Source organism: Sander vitreus, chromosome 7, assembly GCF_031162955.1.
Source record: "Sander vitreus isolate 19-12246 chromosome 7, sanVit1, whole genome shotgun sequence".
Lineage (NCBI taxonomy): Eukaryota > Metazoa > Chordata > Actinopteri > Perciformes > Percidae > Sander > Sander vitreus.
The window spans coordinates 10309820-10322341 of NC_135861.1; the positions used below are offsets into that span (position 1 = coordinate 10309820).

General features: G+C 44.2%; 1 protein-coding gene across 1 annotated transcript in view; it reads right to left on the bottom strand.

Annotated features, from left to right (window-relative positions):
* The window catches only part of bsna (bassoon presynaptic cytomatrix protein a), a 154764-nt gene that overhangs the window by 1012 nt on the left and 141230 nt on the right, over positions 1-12522 (bottom strand). Inside the window, exons 10-14 of the mRNA XM_078253852.1 lie at positions 8388-10896; positions 6995-7492; positions 4710-5062; positions 2507-2600; positions 231-362 (exon numbers count right to left, since the gene is read on the bottom strand). Of these exons, the coding sequence (XP_078109978.1) occupies positions 231-362; positions 2507-2600; positions 4710-5062; positions 6995-7492; positions 8388-10896 (3586 nt within the window). The remainder of the gene's footprint in view (positions 1-230; positions 363-2506; positions 2601-4709; positions 5063-6994; positions 7493-8387; positions 10897-12522) is intronic.

A 12522-nucleotide genomic window follows, 5' to 3' on the forward strand; every position in this document is an offset into this window, starting at 1 on the left:
GCCAGTTCAGTAATGCATCCATGGGTTATTATTTAGGGCAAGTAATTAAGTAAAGTAACTGTCTAGTTTGGAAAGTGCCTTTCTCCAAAAAGTATGAGATTATTAACATGGTGATGATCAATAGTAATAGTCATGTTTTCAACATGATTGATGTCTTTTATTATATCATGGCCCAATTACTTTTAATCACGTTTAAAGTGTGCTGTAATTAAGTGATTTGTTTGATGTACCTTCTCCCAGTTTTCCGGCCTGCTCAGCGGCAGATCCAGGGAGGATCTTGGACAACATGCCTTCTCCCTCCATGCCAGGCTGACCTGCTGCTGCACTGCCAATACCTCCTGGCCTAGGAACTGCCTTGGAGCCTGGACAGAAAAACATAAGAGATGAAGAGTTGACGACAGGAAGAAAAGGACTAATATGTATACAGAGGACAAGAGATGTCAGTATCTGTGCAGGTCTAATAGTATGGGACGTCTGTCTTTGTGCATACTTTTCTATGATGACATCTTTAGTGTCAAGTGCTTTTCATAAAAACAGAAAATATGTCTCACCCTTCAGTTGCATTAGTTGCCCTTGTTGAATCTTTCCTGCCCTGCCAGTCTACTGATGCAGCCACTTGCCTCCAGCCTGTACCCTCTTACTGATTATGTCTCCTCTGTATAGAGTTACATGGGCTTCCTGTGTTTAGTTGGCAGATTGTCTGTATAGATCTGCTGCTGTAGTCTTCAGTCATTACTTGAGACCTCCTCCTTGTTTGCTGTCCATCTAATTAACTTACTTACTATTCATTACTTATAAACTACTTGCCAACAAACCCACGCAAACTTTAGACTGTACAGTACACAGTGATCATCAAGACTACAGTGATATCAAAACATTACAACAGACATTTAGCAAGTGACAATAAGCCACATTTAATTTTTTAGTGCCCATGCAGGCAAACCTTTAATAACACACCCAATAAGAGTTTGAGAAGAGAAACTACAGTATGGTTAAAGTAAGGTTAACTAACCAAAAAACACATGCTTAAAGGAATAGTTCAGGTTTTTAATAAATGGCGTTAAGCAGAGCGGGGCAAAAAGACTTTGACGCATGCGTGCGCATGCATGCACATGCATACACAACAAATTAATTCACCCGAAACGCATTGTTTAGCAATAGTTGTGTTTGGATTTCCATGAGCCCACTACTGGATACAAGACACTTAGATAATGCTGCACAGGAATTTTTTTTAAAGATTTTCAGACGTTGAATAACCTTTTTTGCTGTCTTTCGTTCAGACTCCGTCAAAGTCTGTATGCACTGATATGCTTTCATTTGTCATTCCATAGAAAACCTTTTCTGGGACCATAGAGAACCTAGGGAGATGAGTATAAAATTGATATTGTTCTTGGGTGAACTATTCCTTTAAGGTAAGAGAAAGATTTATAGGCTGCATTTTCAATAAAATGCAGCAATCTCCTAAATTGACATATTCAAACATCTTTTATTGTCCAACAAATGCTCCAAAATCACAGGGTATTCAGAATATTCACATGAATCCAGCAAATATTCCAACATGGTCTCACGACAGTTTGTGAAATGGTCACGTTATTTTTAATCTATTGGTTCGTGTACACGGAAACGTTCATCTTGTTTTTTTCGTGCTGGTCAGCATGGGAAGCATCAAGAACGGGGAAGGAAACGTCACACGCGGAAGACGGACGCGGTCTCTGGGGGATGCAAGACAACAACAGGACAGTTGTGTTTAGGAAAAGAACAACGGGGAAATTAATCGTCACACGCGGGACACAATCCCTGGTCTCCGGGGTGAAAGTCCTGTGTTGTTTGACCCATCCACCACCCCGATCAACCTCCTTGCGCGGATTTTCGGCTTTTCATACTACTCGCTACTGTAGTCGTACTGTGATCACGAAAGATGCTTCCCATTGAAATACATTAGTTTACAATTCATGCTCACCACCACAAAAAAACCCGACATAAACGTGTCCATGTATACGAATCAATAGATTAAATAAGGTGACCATTTCACGAACTGCCGTGAGACTGGGTTGAATATTCATACATGAGTAGTTGTTTAATAGTAATTTTGTTTGCTTTTTTGCATCAATTGTCAGAATTGTTGCCTATTATCTGTTGATCAAATCTGTTTGTGACCCCATGTAGTACTCGAGATCCATCCATTTACCAACGACACTGCATAAAAGACAAACTTCTTCCTGCATCAGCATTGGATTTGGGTATTTGATATGAAAATAAAGAAAGGTACTACCTACTCAACAAATTAACTTAACTGACCAACTCACTACGTAGTGACTTGGTACACTCAGGCTGTTCTGCTGCCATGAAGTAAAACCCTCCTGTGTGTTTTCCACTGTGGGATTATCTGCAGATTAATCTCAGATTACATGAGACAGCACACACCGGTTACATAATACAGAGACAGTGGGCAGCAGCTGGCAGACGTGAGAGATGTGGGAGTCTCTGTGTGATGACTATACTGTACCTATGCCTGTAAGTGGGGGCTGTGCGGCTTTTGTGGCCATGACAGGCGCTGCCTTTGCTCCAATAGCTGTTACAGGAGGCGTGTCGATTTTGGCCTGCGGAGACAGAGAGAGGGAGAGAGATGGCGAGTATGATAAGACAAAACAGCAGGAGTCCACGGAGGGAAAGCACAAAACTCATCATTTAGTAACACATTTCAGTAGTACTATACCTTTTTCACAGTAAAACTGTTGGTAATTGAAGACAGTGGGTGACAATGTGTGCCTTTTCTGCCTCAATTTATGGTGCAAATGTCGTTTATTTTTATTTTTTTTTATTTTTTTGGGGAAGGCAGTTTTGATCATTGGGGGGTTGTAACCCCCCCTGTAAATTGCGCCTATGATTTCAACGTAAACTTTGTTTGCCTCCATTGTTGCAATGCTATACAATCCATGACTGAGCAAACTCTATCCTTTGACGAAGACCATGAGATGCTGATAAAAGCTCTGGAAAAAGGCTAGTAGGTGTTTTCTGAGTTATGATTATTTTAACTAATGTTCCAAAGGTCAAGAGTGAACTTTCATGTACACATACTTGTATTATTCTTTTTAGCCCCACCTCATCTCTTTGTTTGAGTAGACTGGTTTGGACATTTCGATATTTGCGGAGTCACTGTGAGAAGTTAGAAATCGTTTGTGTCGCTGTGTTTATTTCCAGCTTTGCCTTCATTTAAGGACTAAACTACAGTGGCTGCTGCTGCTACACCACCAACAACAACAACAACAACAACAGTGAATAGCTTCAGGAAAGACGCAGACCAGACCTTTTCTGTTAGCCATCACTATAACAGTTGGTACTAACTGAACAGGAAATATGGCCCTGTTTTGATCTCTCTCATTTTATGGTCTTACTTTGTGTCCTCTGTTTTCTGTCAAGCTCTTTGTGTCACTCCTCGACTTGACAGACACTGGACTGATGCAAAACCATGACATAATATTATCTAGTTCTTTCCCCACTGACTCCAGTTTAGCTGCAGCAAGGCAGAGGTGGTGCATTATAATGCACCATGCAGTATACATCATTTCATTATTTACAGCAACTCAATCAATGATTTAATTACACAATGGACCGAACATCAGAGTGTAAGTGTATGAGTTTGCAGACTGAATAATGACGAACTGACAACTACTATTTACTGTTTATGGCTTCCTGTCGGAGCTATTCCACAGCAGAGCGTTCAGAATAATTTCCAAGACAAATTCCTGCATAATTTCATATCAGACCATATTAAATATTTCACTTTGCTTTCCTGCTGACAGTACAACAATGCAGCAGTATGAAAATCAAACACCTTTCAGCAGTGAAAACCTATCGTGAATAATTTTGAGACATGCTCAGACATGTTCAACTTCATTGGCAACACCTTTGTGTTTACTAGAAACAATATATTGCAATATATTTTTGCAGGGAGACATTTTGAGTGCCAATTTCTTGAGCGTCTAGCAGACAGTGAATGAGCTACATTCAGTTATCAGCTGCCTCTGTGTTAATCACAGTGTTAGATAAGGTCTGCCAACAGAGGCACAGCAGAATTTAAATAAACCATCTAAACTGGGAGGAGATGGACCAGCTCTTATCTTTTGGAGCATGGAGAGACACAGGGGGATAGAGGGAAAGCAAGGGCTGAGGGTGAAGACTGGCTTAAAAATAGGAAAAGGTGAAAGGAACAGCTGGTGCAAAGAAAATATATGACTGGGAGGAAGCTTAGGATGGAGGTTGGAGGGATAAATGATTATAAACTGAAGGATTGAAAGGTGCACTAGGATGAACTAGCTAGCAACTGGTGTTAGAAAATGTTAAATTATTAGGAGCAGGATGGAGAGAGAGAGAGAGAGAGAGAGAGAGAGAGATAACAATTTCCTTATCAAAATGGTTTGTTACATTAAGATGACAAAATATTAAAAGATAGTTTTGTCAATCATGAAACACGTCTTTTGTGACTTTAGGAAAGAAGAAAAATGTGTGCGTGCGTGTGTGTGTGAAATGCCCCTGAACAGCATTTTAATGGTTCTGAAAGTGTTATTTTTTTTCAAACTGAAAAAATAACTACATCCTTTATATCATTATCATACCATCTCTTTATCATATAAAATGGAAACCACCGCAAGTCTTGTTAACATTATCATTTTCTAGTAGTACTACTAGTCTTCCCTCTCTTTACTCACCATGGTGGGTGCTGTGGTTCCTGTGGGACCTGTCTGCCTGGCCTGCCCCATGGGTCCACCCACTGGTCCCATCTGTCCTTGCTTGGCCTGGCCCTGCCCCATGCCCATGCCCATGCCCATCCCCATGCCCATGCCTTGTCCCTGGGTTGGGGGCTGCTGCTGAGGGCCGGTGGTTGCTGCGACACCAGGCTGCCCTGGCCTGGCTGCTGATGTCTGGGCTTGTTGTTGGAGCTGGGTCCTCTGTCCTGGAGCTCCATCTGTCTGCGAACCTGGACCACCCTGTCGCCCTGATCCAGTAGGCCCGCCAGAGGGGCCCTGAGCCCGGGCAGAGCTGCTGCCAGACCTGGAGGAGCCTGAGTGCAAAGAGGGAGGTCGACATTTTTTTGAAATGAAGGGTTTTTGCTCATTGTTCCATAATTGACTCATCGTACCATGTTTTTTTTTAATGCAGTTCCTAGATAGAAAACCTTGATTGATGAGCTCCATTCAGTGATTTCTAATTTATCAAATGAGACTATTACTGCCTCTGAGAAAGTTTTGCTTTTGTGAACCTAAAACTCCAATTTGCTGATTAAGAAACTGCAGTATTATAATGACATTTCAGTTTTTATTACATTGTCTACAATAGCAATTGACAGGTAAAGCAGCAATGAAAGAGAGAATGACGCAACAAATGTTGTGAACAAAGATCAAACCAGCGATTTAATAAGTACACTGCTAAGAACACAGCCACAGTGCTGCCCTGGGAGAAAACATTTCCTTTGGAAAGTTACGCTTGATATAGTTAATTAAAAACTGTTGATCCCTGAGGGGACAGTTGGTTGTAAAAAAACATCAAACGCACACTGAACAACAAGCTGTATTAAATATTTCTGCCTCAGACCTAAATAGGAATTCACAGGGATCTTATCCAGTGATCACTGTTTATTATTGCTCCAATAATCATTTGAGAACCTACCACTTAGATCTATAAGATACATTTAAAAAATTGTCACTTCATTTATTCTATATGGATCATGGTCTTATTTATGCAGGGTGAATCAACAATGTGTGCAGTAGCTCACTGAACATTTAGATCATAAATGAAAAAAAGGAACAAACTTTTATTAAACTTTGATGGCTGTCACATGGTTGAAGTCTTACCTATCTGAAAGAACACAAAACACCTAACTACATCGAACGTTTCTGATGTGAAATGTGGAGTACCTCAGGGTTGGCCCTTTGCTTTTCTCTTATTTTATTCCACCTCTTGGCCAAATTTTACATAGTCATGGAATTAATTTCCACTGCTCTCCGCTATCAGAATACAGGGCTCCTGTCTGTAACCAGAGTTAAAAAAAATAATTCAGCAGGCTGCAAGGCCTTTTCCTACTGTGCCCCCTTCCTCTGAAAAACCTTCCTGCTGATATCAGACAGTCTGACTCTGTTGAGGCCTTTGAATCCAAACTTATATTTTTAAAGAATCAATATGAATTATTAAGCCCAGTACTATAGTCCGTGTTTGACCTGTTAATGAGAATACTGTAAAATTTCTGTAGGCATTGAACATTTTAAATTTAAAAAAGCTTATTATGAAGGTGCGCGCCTGTGTTAACGTGCGCTTCACGCTCATCTGTTGACATTTCCGAATGCCATCCTACAGTTGCTTAATAAAAGCTTTCCACACAAACAAACGTATGTGTCATTAGTGTGAGAAAAAAACAAGAGTTTAACTGTGTCGGGCTCGGATATAAATATCTTAAATCCTGTCGTGCTCGGGCCGGGTTCGGTTACTGCTCTGTCGGACTGCTCTGTAATGGTCCTTGAGGCAAATTATGTGATTGTGATTTGTGATAAAGAGGCTGTATAACTAAAATGGACTTGACTCAAATGTAAATTAGAAATGTGCCTGTTAATTATCAAGTCACAGACATTTATTTTGTTTTAAATGGAGACATTTTGGCACAACTGTTCATTCTGGACAGGAGCCAGACTGCCTACACTGGCTAGAATATGAATGAGGTCTAATATTGCCTTAGTCATAACATTTGATGAGCAAATTACTTTTGAATGATGCCTTTTTACTACTGAACTACTAAATGTATCAATCAGTCAATTGATCATTTAGCTAAATAATCACACAATTAGCTAGATAGCATCTTTTTCTATTCTGTTAAATGTTTTAAGATATAATGGACATGAAGGGGTATATATTGTGAACTTCTACACTAAAGTGCAAATGTAATGCCATTACACCTGACATAGAAAAGTATTTTATGTCAGGTGTAAAGGTGCCCGGTATTTACCTGGTTGGCCCTGCATGTCCAGTGGCGGCTGGGACTTGCTGCGAGAGGAACGGTGCGGGTCCCCCTGTCTGGAGGAGCGCTGTCCGTGGTGATGCGCAGACGGATCTCGGGAGTAGTCTGAAGAGTGATACCCTCCAGACCTTGACTCGCCACGCCTTCCTGAAGATGAGGATCGTGCTGAAGGGTCTTGGCGCATTGACGGGTCTTTGGGGTGCCCCTTAGATGACCTTGAGGACCTCGGCTCATCTGAATGACGTGATGCGGATGAGTGTCGGCTAGAGCTGCCATGCTGCCTGTGGTCACGGGTTGAAGAGTGTCGCCCCCCGTGGCCGTACTCCTCCTGAGGCCACAGGTCCTCTTCAGGAGGCTCATCGTAATCATGGTAGGTGTGTTTGACACCGTGCCGGCTCCTCCCAGATGAGTGGCTGCTGCCGTAGTGTCGAGAACTGGAGCGTGGCTTCTCAAACCAGTCAGTTTCTTCTTGGCCCAGATGGTAGGCTTTGGAAACCGAGAGCAGATCACAGTCAATCTCCATGTCGTTTGGAGACAGCGGCATGCAGGCTGAGAGAAGGAAGGAGGCAGGAAGAAGAAGACCAACCGCATGCCAAAGAAAATAATAGGAGGGAGAAGACACAGAAAGAAAGGCAGAAAATAAAAATAAAAGTTTTACATCCATGCAGTATACACCTCATGTCGCCTTCACATTACAAGACAATATGAACAGGATAAAACAAACATTGCAAAACGGTCCGTCTTGGCAGCTGTTTCTGTGTTTAAATGTTTCAGCTTCAAATTTAAAGCCAATAACATGTTAAATAATTTTTGGCTGCACAAACATACTTTAAACACTGCCTTGCAAATTGTTGGTATGGGTTAAATGTTAAATGTTGCAGGAAGACAACAATACTGGCCATCTTTGAAGGATAAGGTTTAAATGTAGAAATGATTGTGAGGGACTGTTTTGCAGTATAGACAAAGAATTCACAAATCAAAACATATAAACAAAACCTCAAAGCCAATGACAATAAAAATAAAAACCCTGTAAAGAAAAAACAATCCATTGGTGTCGTGCAAATAAGACCTTTCAAGTGAATCAGAGTGTAGCGAACGAAGAAAACGACTACGCCGAAGAACCATGCGAGTATTGGACAGACAGACGACTGGACGAACAGGCGGAAGGATGGACAGGCAGGCAGACAGACAGCAGTCCACTGATAAGAGAGCTCCGAGTGACTCTCAGAAGGAAGAAAACATCAGCATGCAACGGCTATCTCTGTCTCTCTTTTTCTTTCTCTTTGCTAAGCCTAGCCTCTGGGTGGGTGGGGGACGTTTAGATAAACGGCGGGGGCAGTAGTAGGTATTGAGACTGTGTGGGCATTGCTCCCACAATTACCTTCGCTGTCTGACACAGCGCAATGATAATCGTCTATAATGTATGTATCATCCGATTTGTAGACATGGGTCCGGGGAAGGTCCCGTATGTGGTCTTGTACGTCTGGCAGCGAGTGGCTGGAACCATACTGGCCATAATAGTATTGATATCTACTGCTGCGCTTGTCATATGGGTCAGGGCCTAAGCTTGATGATCGCCCAGAACCCATTAATCTCCCGAGGGGACTGAGTGGGCTCTCCTCTTCAGAGTACTGCCGGGTTGGGTGGCGCCCCCGGCTGAAGCCAGATCGGTAGGAGCGGTCGTCCCTCTCATAGGATCGGCTGCGATACCCAGAGTAGTCTCTGGCTGAGATCTTGTCCATGCCATAGCCGGTAGAACGGGAGCGGCCGTTGGAGGTGTAGTAAATCCGATCATCCTCCTCAACCGTTGAACCATAGTATCGACTACCATGAGTGGTGCCACTGCCCGCCTCGTAAGTATTCCTCTTGAAGCCGTAATCCTCAATCAGCTTGCGCCCTCGAATGTGAGAGGAGGGGTAAGCCCCAACTGTCGCTGAGGAATAGGAGGCCAGGTCTGCCTCCACATCCCGAGCCTCCTCAATTGGGGAAAACTTGGAGATTTTTTGCTCCATACTCCCCAGTTTTCTGTGCTTGCTGCGCTTGGAGGACATGACAGCAGGAGCCAGAAGGCTTCTGGAGGACAACGAAGGTTTCTGTACCCCAGGGCGAATGCTGCCATGTTTGCAGTCGTAGTCATAGTAATAGGAGGATCCCCCACCCATGCTAGCGCTCACGCTGCTGCTGCTGCCCCCTAGAGGTCCGTGCCTGTAGCTGCTCTTACCCCTGCCATGGTGGTCATACAGCTCTTCCTGCATCGCTGCTTCCTCTTCAGGTGCCCTGCCGTACGAGGAGCTGCCAGTTCCCCCACGCGTTGTGCTGCCAATGGTGCTGCTGTGGCCGTGGATGTCGCCCGGGTAACGCCCACTGCCGCCATGATGCATCATGTCCCCTGTCGACGTGCCCAGCCCGTCTTTTGCCGTCAGCTCGCTTACATCATCAATCATCATGTAGTTCCTTGGGATGTTCTGCTCTAAGCCAGGGGCCCCATACATCCCATCTGCAGAGCTATATGTGGAGGGACTGTCTACAGAATGCCCATAGGCATTGGAGACTGTAGAAGTGTACTGTCCGTAAGAGCTGGCTGTGGTTGTGGTGTAGCCATAAGTATTGGCAGTGGTTGTGGTGTACTGGCCATATGAATTAGCTGCTGTTGAAGTATAATGGCCATAAGTGCTAGGTGGCATAGTAGAGTACCCACCGTAGCTGCTGGACACTGGTGCTGAGCCATATGGCCCATAGGAGCTGGCCATAGTTGTCGATCCAGTGTACTGACCATAAGAGGGGGCTGCACTGGAATAGGAAGCATCCTGGGCCGTGGTGGTGACCACAACTGTGGGGTTGCTGATCGTCTCGTAATTAGTGGGCATCTTGTGCTCCAGATCGGCCAGTGAAGTCTGCCTTGGTCTTCCCGGGTGGACTGTCAGTATATCAGCTTGGGGTTGCCCAGGGTATGGGGGGGTCTGGCTAGGGTAGGAGGACACAGCGCTGGGATAGGGTGAGCTGTGGGTGGGGTATGGGGGCTGACCGGGCGGTGCAGGCCCGAAACCTGTATGCCCCGACTGGGGTTGAGGCTGAGGTACAGCTGGTAACCCCATGTCTGTCTGGGGGTATGGGGGCTGAGTCTGGGGATAGGTGTGGGAAGGGTAGGAGTTTTGAGACTGGTAAGAAGGTCCGGGAGGGTGGACATGGCTCTGGAGGGGCGTGGGCTGTGGCAGTGCCTGGGACTGAGACACTGTTGGATAGGGAGGCTGGTTAAATGTCGAAGACTGGTACGGCACACTTGATTGCTGAATTGGTGCTGCCGGTTGGCTCTGGGGGTACTGACAGGAGAGGAAGGATGAGGCGGGTGGGTATTGGGCTGCTGTGTTTAGGTCGCTGGTGAACTGACTCATAGGGGCGGTGCTTGGCCTCGTTGACAGTAGCCCATTGGTCTCATGTGATGCAGCTGCAGCTGCTAAACGTAGGTTATTCAACTCACTGTCAGACATGTAATCCCTAGTGTCCCCCATACACCTCAGGTAGGCAATATCCCTCCTCTCCCTCTCCTTGACCAGTGTCTCTTTCCTTTGGTGGATTCCCAGCTCTAGGTATCTCAGTTTAGCATCAATTTCTTTCTCTTCCTCTTCCAGTTCAGCTTGCTGCTTTCTTAGCTTGGTTGACTCTTGCTCCACAGCCTTTAGCTCGTGGGTGAGGTCTTTGAGGAGGCTGGCTTTGGCAGCCAGGCCAGACCGGGAGCTGGGCTTGAGGCTGGGCACGGAGGGCAGGTAGACCTGTTGGAGGGCAGGTGCCATCATGGGCAGGTGACCTGATGTGGTAGTCTCCTCCGGAGGAGGGCTGGGCAGGGTTCGCTTCACCTTACGGAGCAGTGAGCTCTGCTGTAGGGCTGCCAGCTGGGGAGAGAGAGAGAGAGAGGGAGGGAGGGATGGGAGAGCAGGAGAATATGGGGAGACAAAGGAGCATGGAAAGAATTGGAGACGTAAAACAGAAGAACACGGGAGTGTGGAGAACAACGGGATAGGACGGTAAACAAGTTAAATGGACAGGGATGGGAAATGGGAAATTTGTAAAAATAAAAAAAATAAAAAAATTGAATTTGAGATGGACATGGGAGGGTAAGAGACAAAGGAGATAATGTATAAGTGGTAGGAGATCATTGAGAGGGATCATAGAGGGAGGAGAAAGTTGAAGGAGATGGGAGGACAGACGGTGTGCACAACAGATGAATAGAACAGGAGGAAGAGCAGGGAGGAAAACTCAAAAAGATAAAAAGGTCAAGAAACAGAAAAAAGACGCAGGACGCAGGGACGCGACAGGGATAAACAAGAGAGAGAAAGGAGACACATATAGACACAGAGACAAGAACAACAGGAAACAAGAGTGGAGTTTGTATTAGAGGACATACAAAATTATTAAAATTAGTTCCAATTGTGGTGCAGTATTCCGCTAATCAATCAACATCTAATGCAAACAACTTAAATCATTTGGAAACATGTTGATGGGTTGTTGCTTAAAGTGCTCATATTATGCTCATTTTCAGGTTCATAATTGTATTTAGAGGTTGTACCAGAAGAGGTTTATGTGGTTTAATTTTCAAAAAACACCATATATTTGTTGTACTGCACATTACTGCAGCTCCTCTTTTCACCCTGTGTGTTGAGCTCTCTGATTTAGCTACAGAGTGAGACATCTCACTTCTGTACCATCTTTGTTGGGAGTCGCCCATGCGCAGTAAATTCTGTTAGCTTGTCAGTTGCAGAGTATGAGGGCGTGCCATGCTAGCAGCTAGGCGAGCATTATAACGTGTGTTACAAAGTGACGCACGTTCGTCACGGAAGTAAAGGCTGGACTGCAATAGAGCTGTTTGGAACAGTTTGTGAACAGTGTTTTTCTGTCTCTTTGGGGTGGACTTTGGGCTTTTTTACTTAGTAAACCTATAATGTCCACAAAAAGATATATAACACAATAAAGGACAGGGGAAAAGCCAAAAAGCACAATATGAGCACTTTAAGGATTTTGTGATTCAACAAAGTTAACATCAAAGTCAAACACAACTATCTGTCCTATATTATGTAATACTGAGTACACTTTCCTTTCATTCAAAATGTTGAGTAAAATATTTTATATTTAGAAGGATGTGAGGGAATGACCAAACCAATTATCTTTTAAAGGCTGGGTTCACTGCAGACGGTGGGTCTTGGTCTGCTTCATACTGAGTGCGACTGTGTGGCATTTGTATGAATAGAAAGGCTTAGTTAAATAGATTTTGGAAATGAATCGCCTTGCAACTGTCAAGGAATAAATCTACTGGATCGGGAGGTTGGCAGCAATGAATTTATGGCCAATATATATAAAAGTAGAGTCTGTACAGATTTAAAGCCATGAGGGATGTTACCAACACCCTGTTGAATCCATTACTTTTGAATTCATGCTGTTCTGAAGACAAAACGGGTCAAAACAGTACTACCACTTAGGCAGGTATACACAATAAAGCAGCCACAGAGGTTTTGTACATTTTC